Source organism: Hemitrygon akajei, chromosome 3 (genome assembly GCF_048418815.1).
Source record: "Hemitrygon akajei chromosome 3, sHemAka1.3, whole genome shotgun sequence".
NCBI lineage: Eukaryota > Metazoa > Chordata > Chondrichthyes > Myliobatiformes > Dasyatidae > Hemitrygon > Hemitrygon akajei.
The window spans coordinates 85,022,604-85,039,681 of NC_133126.1; the positions used below are offsets into that span (position 1 = coordinate 85,022,604).

Genomic DNA, 17,078 nt, shown 5'->3' on the forward strand with positions numbered 1-17,078 from the left:
GCTGTATCTCTAAATTAAATTTAAAAATTAAGATTGAAAGAAACAGAGGAGGGAGTAGGCCGTTCATCTGCTAATACCTGTTCCACCAGTAGATAAGATCATGACTGCTTCCTTCCCCTGCACCATCTTCCCGTACTAACCCCATAGAATTTAACAGCCCGAAGTCTCAGTTTGATGACTGAGTCTCTGGGTAGAAAATGCTAAAGATTCACCACACTCTGGGTTAAGATATTTATTCTCACCTCAGTGCTGAGGACTGTAACTCTCATCTTCTTGATCCAGTCCCTCAAAAATTTGACTGTTTCAGTAACTGCACTCGATCTTTTAAACTCTAGAGAGTGCAGATACAGTCCACTTACTATATAGGGTCCCATCTCAGGAATTAACTTTTGTTGCATTTCCTCAACTACATCTCTCTTAGATAGGCTGTACACCATATTTTAGCTGCCATCTTTCCAGTTCTCTATATAATTCTAGTAAGTGGGCATCTCCCTCTTGGTGCCTCCACACTGCATTGTACCTCATTGCCCTTAATCACACCATGTACCATCTGAACTTAACATCGGCGGATCTGAGGCAAAAACACGGGCAACATTTTAAGCTATTGGACTGATACACAGTGAAGCAGGCCTTGCTTCACGACACATATAGGGATTTGAATTCAGTACATTGCCCTGTTAGGTTTGACGGGTTAATGCCAGGAGTCCATCCTGAACATTCCACTAACATTGCTTTCATTTCACTCTGCAGCAAATCCTTTAAATGCCAAAATTTCATGAGAATACTTCAGGGCATCGGACAAAGATTAGATGCAGCTGCAGAGCATAACGAAAAATAGCCCAGATAAAATAAGGATTAAATGTTTGTTCTACTGAGAACATAAACGGCATAGATTTCCAATCCACTATCAACTGAGCATCCACAAGCTTTCCATATCAGATGCTTTGCCTTATTTCATGTTTGCCTGCAAAACCCCTAACTCCCCTTTTGATTAACTCCGGCAGATTCTTATTTCAACATAGCTTTAATATGTGGAACTAGTTGCCAGCTCTTGCTTGTGAACTTGGATGGGATGGTAGTTTATTCGGATGTTATCAAGTGGAAGGTGCAGTCATATGAGACTCGCCACCTCATCACAGCCAAGCCCTTACCCACACATGCTAATGACGACACGGAGATTCACGGGTGCTCAGCAGCAAGTGAAAATCAATACATGCTGTAAATCCGAAATAAACAGGCAATGTTGGAAACACTCGTTAGGTCTCATTAGAGAGAACAGAGGTCATTCCAATTCTTTTGAAGTAAAAACAGTAACATTTCAGGTCCCCCATGGCCTTTCCATTAAATATTCACTACTGCCTGTCCCTTACGCTCCCCCGCCACCTGCCCCTTATATTGTTCCATTGCCTGTCCATTCCACACATCACTGTCTGTTCATTACATGCTCCCCCACTGCCTGTCCTATTTTCCCTCTCTAAGCTCTCCTCTGTAATGACACTACTCAGATACAGCTCTACAGTCTGCTCTCCGCCTCCACTGTTAACTCTAAATCCATCTTTCAAAGACTTCTGTTTGAGACTGCGGGCCCACTTGTTTTTCTTTCCCTGTAACTCGCATGAACGTACTCGCTCACAGAGGTCAGAGTTCAGTCACGTGGCTCTTCGGTGTGGAGCAGCTCCAAGCCTCTGTGACCTAACCTCCCATGGCAAATCTCTTCACATCAATAGAGGTATGTTCAGATATGCCAACACTTACAATTGGGATGTTTTTACGTAGCTTGCATTGTGGCGAGACTTTGGACACTCTGGGCGAACACAATGGAAACCGCCATGCATATTAATGCAAATCTCTTCTCCGGTACAGTTATGTTGATTGGTCAAACACTCATTAATATCTGCAAAAGCGGTAAAGTAACACTATAAAATAACACGTAGTTGGCACAATTATGATAAGTACAGAAGCCCAGTGTTCAGTAAGTTAGAAAATAATATACAGCCAGCGGTAAGTTACAGTAGGAAGAGTAGTTATGAGAAGTGATGAGCAGGCACTGGGGAAAGTGAAGAGGACAGCAGCAGACATGAGGACAATGGACGGACATGGAGAGGATAGGAAGAACAACAAATTGACAGGAGAAAGTATCCTGGACAGGCAACTGCTAAGAGTAGCAAGGACAGGCAGAAGGAACCTTAGTGGACAGGCAAGAGTGTAATGAGAAGGCAGGTGGAAGAGTATAATGTACAGGTGGTGCAGGAAGGTGGAGGGAAGCCAAGCATAAAGAGTCAGCTGTGAAGGATACAATGGACAGACAGCAACAGGAGAGTATAATGCACAAGTAGTGAATTATAATGGTCAGACAGCAATGAGTTACAGTAACAAGCAGACAGTGATAAACTTTTGTAGGTTGAGTATGAGGATTGGGTGTGCTTACCTTCACAGCTCCGAGAATCCTCCATTAGGTTATATCCAGAGGGGCACACACACATATAGGAACCTGGAGTGTTCAGACAGGTATGTGCACAGAGGCGAGCCAACTTGCCCGTGTGAAACATCTTACATTCATCTATGTCTGAAAGAAACAAGAGTGGCTGCTGAACGTTTTAGGAATACAAGCTTCCTCAGTATGGTAGATTAAAACTGCTGGGAGGTCTTCACTAAATCATCATGGAATTTCAGGGGACAATGAACACCAAACATCGATACTGAATGTGACCACAGGCCTCTGCAATGAGTGAAGAACTTAGCATACAGGTGGGGTGCAGGAGAGGAGGAGGGGTGGGGGCTGTCTGTGTGCGTGTGTGGAAGGGCGCGTGAGTGTGGGAGGTTGTGGGAAGAGTGGCTGCTTTGTACTGATTATTTAAGTGCCAGGCCTCCATCAGTGAAATTGGTCAGGTCAATCTTCGTGGACGTTGTATTACCTCGACACTGCCTGAGGTCCATTCCATTCAGCTGGAAGCCGGTCTCACAGGTGCAATGTTGTGTGCCTTGGATATCTGTGCATCGTGGCTGGCGACTGAAGGATGGGTCGCTCTGCGCTGTTGTCCGTTCTGTCAACAGTTGGAAGTAGTTTGTATAAGTGCATTAAATAAATAACCAGGAGGTCAGATGAATACCTTATAGTTCACTGAGAAAGCTCCAGTGGGATCACTGTACCTAAAACGATACGACGAGGGAATTAACAGTACACCACCTGGCCTCTCGAGGCCATTTTGTCATGAAGTAATATTTCCCTATTTCCATGTGATGTTGGAGACAACAACGTACAAGATGATGGCGAGACAGCATTTGGAACGTCACATTTAGTTTTGGTCACACTGCTGTACAGAAGAATGCAGAGGAGATCTATGAGAATGTTTCCCGGACTACGGAGAGAGGTTGAGAACGTTTGTGTGTTTTTTTAAAACTGGAGTAGAAGAATGAGGAGTGATCTTATAGAGGTGTGTAAAATTATGAGGGGCATAGATAGGATCAATGTGGACAGTCTTTTCCCCAGGGTTCACCCACTCACTCCCAGACACCCCAGGGAATCACAAACTACGGGGCGTAAATTTAAGGTGAGAGATTGAATAGAAACTGAGGGGCAACCTTTTCACTCAGAGGGTGATCTGTATATGGAATAAACTGCCAGAAGAGGTTATGGTAAGTACATTAACAACATTCAAAACGTGCTTCGATGGGTACAGAACTGTGCAAAATCTTAGGCACACATATAGCCAGGGTGCCTAAGACTTTTGCACAGTACTGTAATAACTTCACATATTGCATCGTGATGATAAACCTGATTCTGATCTGGGTCTCTGTTCTGGACTGAGAGTGGGAAGGGAGCAGGGAGAGGGGAATCACGGTTGGGAAATGGGGAAGGGAGAGGGGAGGGAACAGGAAGCACCAGAGAGACATTCTGTAATGATCAATAAACCAACTGCTTGGAATCAAATGATCCTGCCCAGAATCTCAGGGCTGGGTGTGTTTGCACCCACGCCGTGCCCATGCCACCTGTCCCACACCCTTCCCACAGTGCTCTACACTTGTCATTTCCAAACTCCTTTGCTCCTGCCAGATTTACAAACATGCTGTCTGTTCCACATTGACAAATACAGTACAGTGCAAACATCTCAGGCACTCTAGCTATACACGTGTGCCTAGGACTTTTGCACAGTACAGTATACAGATAGGGAAGGTTTAGAGATACATGGACCAAACACAGGCAAATTTACTAATTTATTTTGTTGAGATACAGCAACGCCCAGTAACCCCCAGTTCAACCCTAACCAAATCATGGGACAATTTACAATAAGCAATTAACCTACCAACTGATGATACGTCTTTGGAATGTGGGAGGAAACCAGGAAACCCCGAGAAAGCCCAGGCATTCAGAGGGAGAATGTACAAATTCCTTACAGGAGGCGGTGGATGTTGAACCCAAATCTCTGGTACCGAGAAGTGTCCTGCCAATCACAATGCTACCATGCTGCCCCTCTAAATTTATACCCTGTAGTTTGTGATTGCAGAAACCTGGAGAGAACGGGACAAGCTTAAATGGGTATTTTGGCTGACGTGCACCAGGTGGGCCAAAGGGCCCATTTCTATGCTGAATGACTCTGACTTTACCCCAACACTTCCCGGTTTATCCCAGCTCAAAGAATTCCCAATCCATCACCAGTTTGCTCTGGAACATTGCCTCTTGAAAGGTTCCCCAGATGCTACCTCTCATCTACACACTGGGGTCAGTGGTCAATGATTCACTTGTCATTGGGATGTGGGAGGGAAAACCAGATCAATCAACTGTATACAGTACGGGTGTGGACACACCTGAGGATGTAACAAGGTTATTTCTGTACATTTTCAATGGATTTAGATATGTACAGTACTGTGCGAAAGTCTTAGGCACATATGTAGAGCTAGGGTGCCTTAGAATTTTGCACAGTACTGCACTTGTCAAACTGGAACAGAGAGTGAATTTGTAAATCTAGAGGGAGCAAGAAGTGTTGGGAATGGCGAGGGTGGAGCACCGCGGGAGAGCGGTGGGACAGGTTGCTGTGGAGTGCCGGGGATTGACGCTGGCACAGGTACACCCATCCCTGAGACACCAGGCAAAGTAATTCACTTCCAAACAATTGGTTTATTGATCATCATAGAATGTCTCTCTGGTGATTCCCACTCCCTTCCCTCAGCCTTCCCATGATCCCACTCTCGCTGCCCCCTCCTCAATTTCAGTCCGTAATAGAGACCCATATCAGAAACAGGTTTATCATTATATAATTATTAACATTCTCCACTCACATCAGAAGCAAATGCTTCAATGTGCACTCCAAAACTTGTGCATGTGGTCTAACTTCAGAGGATGGCACTTAGAGACGTTGAACCTCTCAGGTACACGTTCAGTGGCATTATCTTGATCAAAACAACCCTAAGTGCAACCCTAACGTCTGAATAAGTACTTATCCTCCAAACCAAAACGTTTCTGCTGTCGGCTGTTGCCAAGTGGAAATTTTTGTTCCTAAAATACATCAAGGACAGCACTTTGAAGTTGTCTATCGTTCACATCATGTTATGCTGCATGGGACATTTTCAAACACCAAAGGAAACCTTTTCTAGTCCTGGGCTCTTTACCAGGAGGCGTGATTCCCACTTCCCACAGTTGATCAAGGAGAGAATGAAGAGGCTTAGAGACTGGAATCTACAGCTATTTATCTTCCTGCCGCAGTATTCGCTCACTGTGTTCCATTCTTTGTCGCTGTAACTGATCTCTGCCCCCAAGGAGTGAGCCTGTTCTGTTTTATGAACAAAACAGCAACCTCATTGTGCCAGAGTCACTGGAGATACTCTGAGATCCATCCAACCGATAGAGATATTCAGCAGCAGACATGACGTGCATTCCCTGAATAGAACCAATGTTTTCAAATTCCCACAAAGCTCACTGTAAAAAAAAAAGCAAAAACCAGCTGTTCTTGCCAGCAGGTGTTATATCACATTTTCCACAAATGACAGCCAGCTTCGTTTAAGTTTATTGTTTTGCATCAAACCTTTGAGCAATGTTCACCACTATTACTGCATCACCTCAGCCTTTGTTTTGTCGTACCGTCCTGCACACTTTTACAATCCGTTTGACAGTCTATAGGTGTGATCAACAAGGAACTAGCAACAATTGCTTGCCATCAACAGACTTCCAATGCTGAGGTTCTGAAAAGGTTTTATTAATTGATTTTTTTTTCTTTCGGGGGCACCCGGAAATTAAATACTTCAAAATCAAGTGCAGCTTCGAACAGAAGGCAAAGGAAGTTAAAAAAAAAACAAACACTGTAAGGAGTAAGAGAAAGAAATGAGAATTAGAAAAGAGAAATAGACAAACATGAGAAAGAGACTTCTCTATTTAAGAAACATTTTCTGAGCTCAGCTCATCAGAAGCTGTTTCCAACTGGTGTAACACTTCCAATGTGAAACTCAGAGAGTAATTTCAATGTATGAATCAGACCTAATACAAGGCTTTCAAATAGAGCTGTTTTAATGAAAGCCGATGGTACATCTTTTTTGATGTGCAGACCACAGCTTGCCTTGTGTGTTGTATGCGTAGTTCACAAAGAGCGAAGTGCCTTCAGCATGGAGTTCATAGACAGTGCAGCCTTTGCAATGTGTACTTCATATCTGTGCAGTGATTTCACAAATAGTACAACGATTAGAATGTGTCGTTCAAAAACAAGAGCAGAAATTATGGTGTGTGTTTGCAGTGCAGAGATTACAGAGCACGTTTCACACAGACAGTGCAGTTAATTTAATGTGCAGTGCACAGATAGTGGAGTGTTTTCAATGCACCCTTCCAGATAATGTGCTTGAAACAGAGGGTTGTGTCCGTGCTGAGGGTTATGGCAACAATCTAGTGGAACTTACGTGAGTCTAAAGCAAGGCGGCAATCAAAGCCAGCCCAACCAGCACGGCAGAGGCAGGCATAGCGGTTTACATCATCCACGCACGTCCCACCATTGAGACAAGGATTACTGGCACACTCATTTATATCTGCAGGAAGAGAGTATAGGCAATGGGCAGAATTAGTGCTTAAGCTGATGCTCTGCTCCTGAGCTGATAAAAGCGGCAAGTATTTATATGTCACCTTTATTAATATAATGGAATCCCAAGTTCCCAATATTTGACACCGAGACTTAGAAGAGATTAGGACACTTGGGCGAATAGTTTCAAGGGAACATACTGAAGGAGGAAAGTGAATTAAGAAACGCAAGGAATTCAAGCAGAGAATTGCAATTCATTGGCTCCAGCTGGATGGAAGTATTGTAAACAGGGGAACTGCACTATAGATCAGTGATGTTGCAATGGTTGATCTAGGAAGCACAAGAGACTAGAAGCAGAGAAACCTCAGAAGGCTGCAGGGCATGAGGAGGTGGCAAGGAAAGGAAATGGAGTGATTTAACAGTTCACTAGTGTGTGGTGGGTTATCAACTGTCTGGGAGGAATTATGTTGGGGGGGAAACCGGGTGGGGAGTTTGTCCACATTAAAGTTCTTTCACTCCTGCTGGAGGAAAGGGCAAGTCCAAGGTTTTCATTTGAACTTGAATGCAACAGGGCAGTTATCTTGCCTAATATGAGTGGTAGAACGATGGCTACCCAAACAGTCTGGGGCTAGAAGGGGCTGTTATACCAGCAAGAGAGCGTCCAGAGACAAAACCACTCCTTCCATTCGTTGCACATGATTGAGGAACTTCCTACACTGATGAACAAAGCCATGCTTAGACTGTGGTCAGAAACAACTTCCAGCTCACAGATCGCTAATATAGGCAGCACAGTGATGTGCCAACCAATAACTTGGGGCAGGGATGACACAACAGGACATCTCAGAAATAGCAATCTAATTTGTAACAGCTCAGCTACAAGAAGAACTTTCAGCTCCATAAAGATCCATACTTCAGTTCTGGATGCTTCATTATAGGAAGCATGTGGAGGCTTTAGAAAGGGTACTTTATTATGAGTTTGAAGAGATTTGGCATGTCAATAAATACACTCTAAAATTTCTATAGTTGTACTGTGGAGAGCGTTCTGACAGGCTGCATCACTGTCTGGTATGGAGGAACTACTGCACAGAACCGAAAGAAGCTGCAGAAGGTTGTAACTCTAGTCAGCTCCATCTTGGGTACTAGCCTACAAAGTACCCAGGACATCTTCAGGGAGCAGTGTCTCAGAAAGGCAGCGTCCATTATTAAAGACCCCTAGCACCCAGGGCGTGCCCTTTTCTCCCTGTTACCATCAGGAAGAAGGTACAGAAGCCTGAAGGCACACACTCAGCGATTCAGGAACAGCTTCTTCTCCTCTGCCATCAGATTCCTGAGTGGACATTGAAGCTTTGAACACTACCTCCCTTTTTTTAATATACAGTATTTCTGTTTTTGCACATTTTTAAAAAATCTATTCAATATATGTAATTGATCTACTTGTTTATTTATTATAATGTTTCATTTTATTTAATTTTTTTCTCTCTCTGCTAGATTATGTATTGCATTGAACTGCTGCTGCTAGATTAACAAATTGCACGTCACATGCCAGAGACAGTAAAACTGATTCTGATTCTCTGGTCTACCAGGACGCCGCCTAGATATCAGAGAATGTCTTATAAGGAAAAGTTGAGAAATTTAGGGCTTTTCTCTTTGGAGTGGAGGATGAGAGGTGACTTGATAGAGGTACAAGATGATAAAAGGCATAGACTGAATGGACAAGCAGCACCTTTTTAGCCCAGAATGGAAATGGCTACCAAGGGACGTAATTTTAAGGCGATGGGAGAAAAGTATAGGGGGATGTCAGAGGTAGGTTTTCCTTTTGCAGAGAGAGTGGTGGATGTGTGTAATGTGTTGCCAAGAGTGGTGGCAGAAGCAGATATACAGTCTTAGGGACATCTCAGAGAGTCTTACAAAGGCATGCAGATGAAAGAGAAATGGAGAGCAATATGGGAGGGAAGGGTTAGATTGATCTTGGAATCATTTAAAAGCTGGCACAACATCATGAGCTGAAGTCCCTGGACTATGCTGTAGTGTTCAATGCAGTGCTTTCCACATCTTCTGGCCATTCCAAAGCACTTTGCTGCCTATGGGATGCTCTTGATATGGAGGCGATGGAACAATGACAACATGAATCAAAGCTTTGTGTGAATGAGAATTGATGGTATGAGGAAAGGGGTGAATGGGAATGATCGGCTGGGTGTTGGGTAGTCTCCTTCCTTGTTGTAGTCGATTTGCCTATAAGGAAAATCACACAGTCAGCAAACAATATATTAACCAGAAATCTTGAGCAACACAAAGTGCTGGAGAAACTTCAGCGAGTACGGTAGCACCTATGAATGGGAATAAGCAGTCGACGTTTTGGACTGAGACCCTTCATCAGGCCTGGAAAGGAAGGGGAAGAATCCAGAATAAGAAAGTTGAGGAGGGGAAGATGTACAAGCTGACAGGTAATAGGTGAAAGCAGGAGGGAGGATGAGTTATATAAGCTGGGAGGTGATAGGTGGAAGAGGTAAGAGGGCAGAAAAGAAGGAATCTGATAGGGCAGGACAGTGGACCATGAAAAAAAGGATAGGAGGGGCAGTGAGGGGCAAGGAGCAGGTCCGGAGAAAAGGAGGGGTGAGCGAGGAATCAGAATGGAGAATGGAAAAAAGGGAAGGGAGAGAAATTATTGGAAGTTAGAGAACTCAATGTTCATTCATCACATTGGAAGCCACTCAAGACAGAACATGAGGCGTTACTCCTCCGACCAGAGTACGGTCTCATGTGACAGTAGAGGAGGTCATGTACCGACATAACGGAACAGGAATGAGATGTCGAAATTAACTGGATGACCACTGGGAAATCCCACCTCTCGTGGCAGACAAAGCCAAGGTGCTCAGTGAAGCAGTCCCTTAAAATACGTTGTGTCTCACTGTTGTAGAGGAGGCCACATCAGGAGCACCCGATACAGTACATGACCCCGACAGACTTGCAGGTGTAGCACTGCCTTAACTGCAAGCACTGTTTGGGGCCCTGACTGGAGCTGAAGGAGAAGGTGTAGGGGGCAGGTGTGGCACTGTACGGGTAAGTGCCAGGAGGGAGATCGGTGGGGAGAGACGAGTAGGCAAGGGAGAATTTCTTCAGCCATTTACTTCTTCCCATCACTGCCCAGATTCTCACATCATCACCCCTCACCCACCCACTTTCCCTTCACCTGGTTTCATCTATTACCTGCAAGTTACTACCCCCCTCCACTCCCTTTATTTTCTTATTCTGGCTTCTACCCACTTCCTTTCCAGTCCTGACGAAGGGTCTCAGCCTGAAATATTGACCGTTTATTCCTCTGCATAGATGCTGCCTGACCTGCTGAAGTTTGATCAAGTGATAATACTTAGGAGTAAACATTAGCTCAAACTCGCAAGTTTCTCTTCATCAAGAATGGGTGAAAAGAGATAAATATTTAATGAATATACTGTTGGTGGCTGGTAAAAAGACTCTTACTAGGAAATGGTTATCACAGGAGAGCCCAACTTTAAATACATGGATGGAAATTACAATGGACAGTTACAAAATGGAAAAGATAACAGCATCTGTTAATCATAAGCTGGAACAATTTTATTCATACTGGGAAAAATGGTTTAACTACATAATGCCTCATAGGCCTGATTTTATTCTCACAAACCAATGGATCTGTTGTTAAAAAAAAGATCACTCCCTACTTGTACATAGTTCTTTCCTTTTGCTTGTTTTTTCTTTCCTCTCTTTTCTATAAGTGTATACCCCAGATAAATACTTTGTGGAGATTTTGTGATATATGTGATTATATGATATATATGTACAATGAAAATGTTTGTTTGATGAAGTTCAATAAAAAAATAAATTACTAAACAGCACCATATGGACATGAGAGAACAGTTATATGACATCCTACCTGTAAGACATCTCCAACTGAACCCCCCCCACCCACCCACGCTATAACAGCACCCCATCCCCATTAATGCTCAATGCTTCCATGGAACGATCAGCATAGATTTCACAGTCTGGTTGCTGGTGAGCGACCAACAACCTGCCACTTACAATGCTGACTTGCTATAGCACGGACAAGTTCACTGCCACCTCACACAGCCAAAGTTACACAAGCGCAGAGTAGTATTTGACATCAAGAATGTGGGTGACCTTTTTCCGCAAGACCAATGAAACTGTGGAGCGGACTGCAGGGAAAATTGTTAAATCTGTAAATTTCCTCAAATGAGAGCCACAATGTTGAGACCGATGCAGAGATTAGCTTATACGAGAGTCTGATTAGCCTTAGATTGGGCCATTGCATTGTCTGAGAGAAATGCAGCCCAGGAGAAATTTCCAAGAAATACCCTGAGAAATTCCCTGGCCTGGATTTTTTTGTTCTGGATGTAACTTCCTTTCCCAGGAGATCACAGCTGGAGCGGGGGCCTGAAATGCGAGGGATATAATATTGGGATGCATCAAACAGACTGACTGGACACGAAGCCTATTCCATCCCTGTTCAGGGATGCAACCTGGTGGCCTCACAAGTTCAAATCACATCTCGGCAGAATTGAAATTTGATTAATTAAACAAATTATAAACATAAAACAAAGATGGCAGCTATAAAGCTTGCAGATTCTTATGAAAGACCAAAAGTATCTGGCTTACCAGTGGCACTTAATTGAGAAAATTACATCCTTGACATAATGTAGCTCATTATTAATTCCCCTACAATGGATAATGAGGGATCAGCAATGGATATTCACTTTTCAGTAATGCACAAGAGCTGTAAATGCATATAGTTTAGTTTCTTTCTGTCAAAATAAACACCAGTCAGTACAGTATTTATGTTAAATGTTTTCAGTCTACAGGCAACATGTTCCTTCTAAGAAAACTAAAATTCTATTATCTGTCTTCAATGTACTAACAGTAATAACCAATGTCAGCCTCAATTGTTCTACCAAATTATTTTTGAGAATGCTATAAAATGTCCATAGTTTGTACACATTTTTAATGGAGAGCAATATATTTGAGTGTGTTTTAAACAGCCTGTGTGTCTCAACATCAGTCCTATTACAAATATACAAGGTAAAAGGCGATGATTTACTGCTCTCTGAGATTAGATGCTCATGTGTATTTCTGAGGCTGCTGCTGTATGTGTACACCAACCAGAATGCAAACAGGATATATTGCCTTCTATTGACGAATGGAAATCTAGCATACATCTCATTTTTTTTGCTCCAACTCATTTATACACCGGTAGAATGTGCTTCATTCGCTCCAGTGAATATAAATACTAAAGGAAGCAAATCTTGTTATTGAAAATTAAAAATCATTGCAGATGCCAGACATTTGAAATGAAAACATAAAATGCAGGAGAAACTCAACATATCAGCAATACTTTTTTCTGTTTGTATCAGGGCAGAGCATTTGACATCATCACTATCCTGATTTTTTCTTCTTTCATTTGTACATCCTAGCCAGCTTGGCACGTCACCATATGCCCCAGCCTGCTTGGCATGCCCCCATATGCCCTAGCCTGCCTGGCACACCCCCATATGCCAGACTACACACCATGCAGACTAAGCAATATTAGGAACACATCACACAGAGAAAGAGGCTTAACTGTCTACTCAGTGGCTGCATCATTTCATCCTATCACAGACATTCCCTTTGTTGCTTCCACTGTCCTTACCTACATTCTCTGCTGCTCAAACTAACCCCCTTTCTTTCTCAGTTCTGGTGAAGGATCTTCAACCTGAAATATTGTTTCTCTTTACGCACATGCTGCCTAACCTGCTGAGTTTTCCCCCCACATTTTATGCTTTTACTTCTCTTTCCTGTCTTGCACTGCACCTTGCAAATCCCTGCACCTAACCATTAGTTCTTGTACGGGCAAGAGCAGGTTAATGTCAGGAGCTCTGTGATGAATCGTACTGTACGTGCCTCAGTTCTGATGCACCATTTAGACATTACTGTAATTACAGAATCGTTGAAGTGAAGCTGTTTAATGTCAGGCACGAGTTTGCTAAAGCATTACTTTCAGTAAAGTAATCCAAGAGGACTGAACATGTAGGACACCATACTAGTAATTATGAAAGCGTCTGCATTTTTAAGTCAGTGTAATAAAATGAACTACTTCAGCTCAAAGCTCAGAAGTGTTATAAAGTGGCTTCCTCAGAAAGGATTATTGCACTAACATGTTCCAGACTGGTGTAATAAAAAAGGAGTAATATCATTATTCTATTGTTTAAATAGCAGGAATTCCTACTGTAGAATGCCCTGTTTTCAACCAGTGGTGTCTTGCAAAGATTTACCTTCCAACTTTAAAATGGATTCTTCACTTCAGGAGACTTACTTTTACAGAAAGGCAACTGTCCACTCCAGCTTTTGTCCTTAAGGCACACCCTAGTGTTCGACCCGACCAGCACAAAGCCAGGGTCACAGGCAAAATGCACCTCATGGCCCACCATGTACCTGCTTCCAAATTTCTTCCCATTATTTGGGGCTTGGAGCCTAGGACATGTTTCTGTGGAGACAAAAGTTAAAGTGAAAGGGAGAAAGAGAGAATGGGTGGGGGGGGTGAAGGGGGTTAGGGTGTTCAGGCAGAATATAATCATTTTTGAACAAATTCCAACCAGCACCACAGAACTAAGAGGAAATTAAATTTACACAGTGATTTTAATGATACTAGGAGTGTTCCAAAGTAGCTTACAGCAAGTTATAGATATTTTATTTGCAGCAATACGAGGGGTGATTGATAAGTCCGTGGCCTTAGGTAGAAGGAGTCAATTTTAGAAAACCTAGCACATTTATTTTTCAACATAGTCCCATCCTACATTTACACACTTAATCCAACGGTCGTAGAGCATATGGATCTTGGACCTCCAGAAAGTGTCCACAGCAGGGGTGGTTGATAAGTTAGTGGCCTAAAGCAGTAGGAGATGAGTTATACAGCTCTCGTTACATGCACATGTAGTTCAACTCTTTGAGTGATTATGCAGAAAGTTTGAAGTTAATAATTCATCAGGGGTGATTGTTAAGTTTGTGGCCTAAGGCAGAAGGAGATGAGTTATTAACTTCAAACTTTCTGCATAATCACTCAAAGAGTTGAACTGCATGTGCATGTAACGAGAGCTGTATAACTCATCTCCTTCTACCTTAGGCCATGAACTTATTAATCACCCCTCGCATAGCCAGAACAAGTTCCCTTAAATAGTTATGAGATAAATGATCAGACAATTTGTTTCGGTTGTGATCTGAGGATTTTTTTAAATAAGGAGGACAGACATTAAAGAGTGCACCAGAAGATACTTATTGTCCTACAAATGTCTTCTTTTTACCTAGGAAGGCAAATATAGACTCAGACTGCCTCTTCCAAAGGCAGTACCTCCTACTATGCAGGAGGTCCTCAAGAAACCCAGGGGTGTCAGCCTATAGCACACTGTATTTCAAATCACAAACAAGAGAAAATCAGCAAATGCTAGAAATCCGAGCAACACACACAAAATGTTGGGGGAATTCAGCAGGCCAGGCAGCATCTAGGAAGAGTACAGTTGACATCCCCCCACCCCCCACGTTTTTTCTTTCATGGCCTTCTATCTCTTTCACCAATTCCCTTCCCAGCTCTTTGCTTCATTCCCCCCCACCCCCCTTCAGGCTTTGCCCATCACCTTGTGTTTCTCTCTCCCCTCCTCCTATCTTTTAAATCCACTTCTCAGCTTCTTTCTCCAGTCATGCCAAAGGGTTTTGGCCCAAAATGTATTCTTTTCCTAGATGCTGCCTGGCCTGCTGAGTTCCTCCAGCATTTTGTGGGTGTTGCCTGCATTTCAAATCTAATGCTATGCAACTTGAAACCATAATTAGCCCAGTGACTGCAAGTTGGTGCAGTCTTTCATTAATTCTATTATGGTTATTATACTATTACAGATTTATTGACCATGCTTCAAGAAAATGAATCTCAGGTTTGTACATGGTGACATATACATACTTTTATAACAAATTTACTTTAAACTTTAGACTGCCCAACTAATTTTGAGACCCAGATCTTCCAGTCAAGATGTCTCCACGTAGCCATTTTCACTGATGTTATGACCCACTTGGTTGTATTTTAGGTTCATAAGGATGGTTTTGGGACAGCTTTGTAGATTAAGGATCAAGTTAAGGTTTATGGACATGGAGTAAGGAAGAGCTGGAGGTCAGGGGCAGGAGCCATGTTGGAAGTTCCATGGTTGAAGGGCAGCGATCCTGGAAGTCGGGTTGTAGGCACTGAGGAGACCAAGGATCCCTAGATCGGCAAAGCACGAGTTGAAGATCATATGGGCAAGAATCACAAGGGATGGTGAACGCCAGGTCATGGGGTAAGAGGTCTATGCAAGTGCTGGGGTTGAGGCCAGAAGGTCAAACCCATGATCAGTGAGTTCTGGGGTCAATACCCAGAGATCAGTGAAATCCGGAGGGAAAAGCCCAAATATCGACACGTACAACACGCTGGAAGAACTCAGCAGGTCGGGCAGCATCTGTGGAAATGAGCAGTCAACGTTTCGGGCTGAGACCCTTCATCAGGGCTGAAGAGGGAGGGGGCAGGGCCCCTATAAAGAAGGTGGGGGGGAGGGTGGGAAGGAGAAGGCTGGTAGGTGCCAGGTGAAAAACCAGTAAGGGGAAAGATCAAGGGGTGGGGAAGGGGAAGCAGGGAGGGGATAGGCAGGAAAGGTGAAGAAGGAATGTAAGGGGAAAGCACTATGGGTAGTAGAAGGCGGCAGAATCATGAGAGAGGTGATAGGCAGCTGGAGTAGGAGGTAGAGTGAAACTGGGATGGGGGAGGGAGAGGGAGGGAATTACCAGAAGTTGGGGAATTCAATGTTCATGCCAAGGGGCTGGAGACTACCCAGACGGTATATGAGGTGTTGCTCCTCCAACCTGAGTTTGGTTAGCGGTGTGTATGCGCGCGTGTGCGTGCACACGTGTGTATATAAGAGTGCACGAAAGGTTGTCTGGTTTTGTTTTGCTTTGTTGGTGATGCTATTCATGCTGTTCTGCTAAGCACCATGAGCATGCTACGTCTGCGTTGGGACGTGTGGCGACACACGTGAGCTGCCCCCGGCACATCCTCGTTTGGGTTGCTTGTTATCACAAACAGCACATTTCACCCAGTGTTCCGATGTACATGTGATAAATAAATCTACATCTGAATCTGGATAATCTGCTGAATCTAAGTCAAGTGTGCTATCAGCAAATCACATCAGCCAAGACTTATGCATATGCTCAACTCAAAACTCATATTCTCTGCTGATCTACAAGTCGGGTGCCTTTATTTGTTGATCCCATAGTCACACCCTCTTCCTCTTCCAAATTAAACAGAGGATCCTTTCCAAGTGGATTATGATGTGCTAAGCACCAGCTGACAGACTGTACCAAAGAGTTAGGGTTATCCTGCTCTAATCGGGTTACTTTCCTTAATCCATTACAATCGCCTCTTTCATTGACAAATATTAATTTCAGCCAAAACTACTTAAAGGAGATTTTAAAGATCTATGGAAATTCCGACCCAAGTTGTGGACAGCACAATGTTGAGCAGTGCTGATAAAAGCAGGTTAAAACACTCAGTACACAGTGCACCAACAAAGATTGTGTGTGACAGTACACTGTCACAGAACTCAGTAGCACGAGGCCCACAACATCATGGATGAAGGAAGATGGAGGGCTAAGCGAGAGGTGAGGGTTAGATTGGTCTCGAAGTAGGTGAGAATATCGGCACAACGTTGCCGTTGCCAAGGACCTGTGCTGTGATGTACTGTTCTATATTCCATTGAACAATCAATGGGCTTGCATTCACACGCTCTGAGGCTTGCTCGGTTTGAGAGACGGGATGGAGATGAAGGTGAGTTGCCAGGGGTGGAATGATGAGTCCTCTGTCAGGGAGGGGGGTCGACATTGCGGGTGGAGTGGGCTTGGGATCTGTAATCAGAAAACAAATAATGAATCACTAGGAGGAAGTCATCAGATCAACTGAGGGGAGAATGCATAAGGGAGCAGATCAGTGGGAGTCAAATAATGTAGATAATGGAAATTTTAAATAAGAATAAATAGAGCAACTTACTG

The 17,078-nt window shown here is 43.5% G+C and overlaps 1 protein-coding gene across 5 annotated transcripts in view; it reads right to left on the minus strand.

The window, feature by feature from the left end:
• The window catches only part of LOC140725165 (fibulin-7-like), a 71,305-nt gene that overhangs the window by 21,395 nt on the left and 32,832 nt on the right, over nucleotides 1–17,078 (minus strand). For 4 of the 5 annotated variants that reach the window (XR_012098280.1, XM_073040263.1, XM_073040267.1 and 1 more), the window contains exons 3-7: nucleotides 13,336–13,506; nucleotides 6,883–7,008; nucleotides 2,916–3,044; nucleotides 2,429–2,566; nucleotides 1,756–1,894 (exon numbers count right to left, since the gene is read on the minus strand). Coding sequence is in view for 4 of the 5 variants with exons in the window: in XM_073040263.1 (XP_072896364.1) it covers nucleotides 1,756–1,894; nucleotides 2,429–2,566; nucleotides 2,916–3,044; nucleotides 6,883–7,008; nucleotides 13,336–13,506 (703 nt within the window). In the remaining variant the exon portion in view is untranslated. The remainder of the gene's footprint in view (nucleotides 1–1,755; nucleotides 1,895–2,428; nucleotides 2,567–2,915; nucleotides 3,045–6,882; nucleotides 7,009–13,335; nucleotides 13,507–17,078) is intronic. The other variant, XM_073040264.1, reaches the window with a different exon arrangement.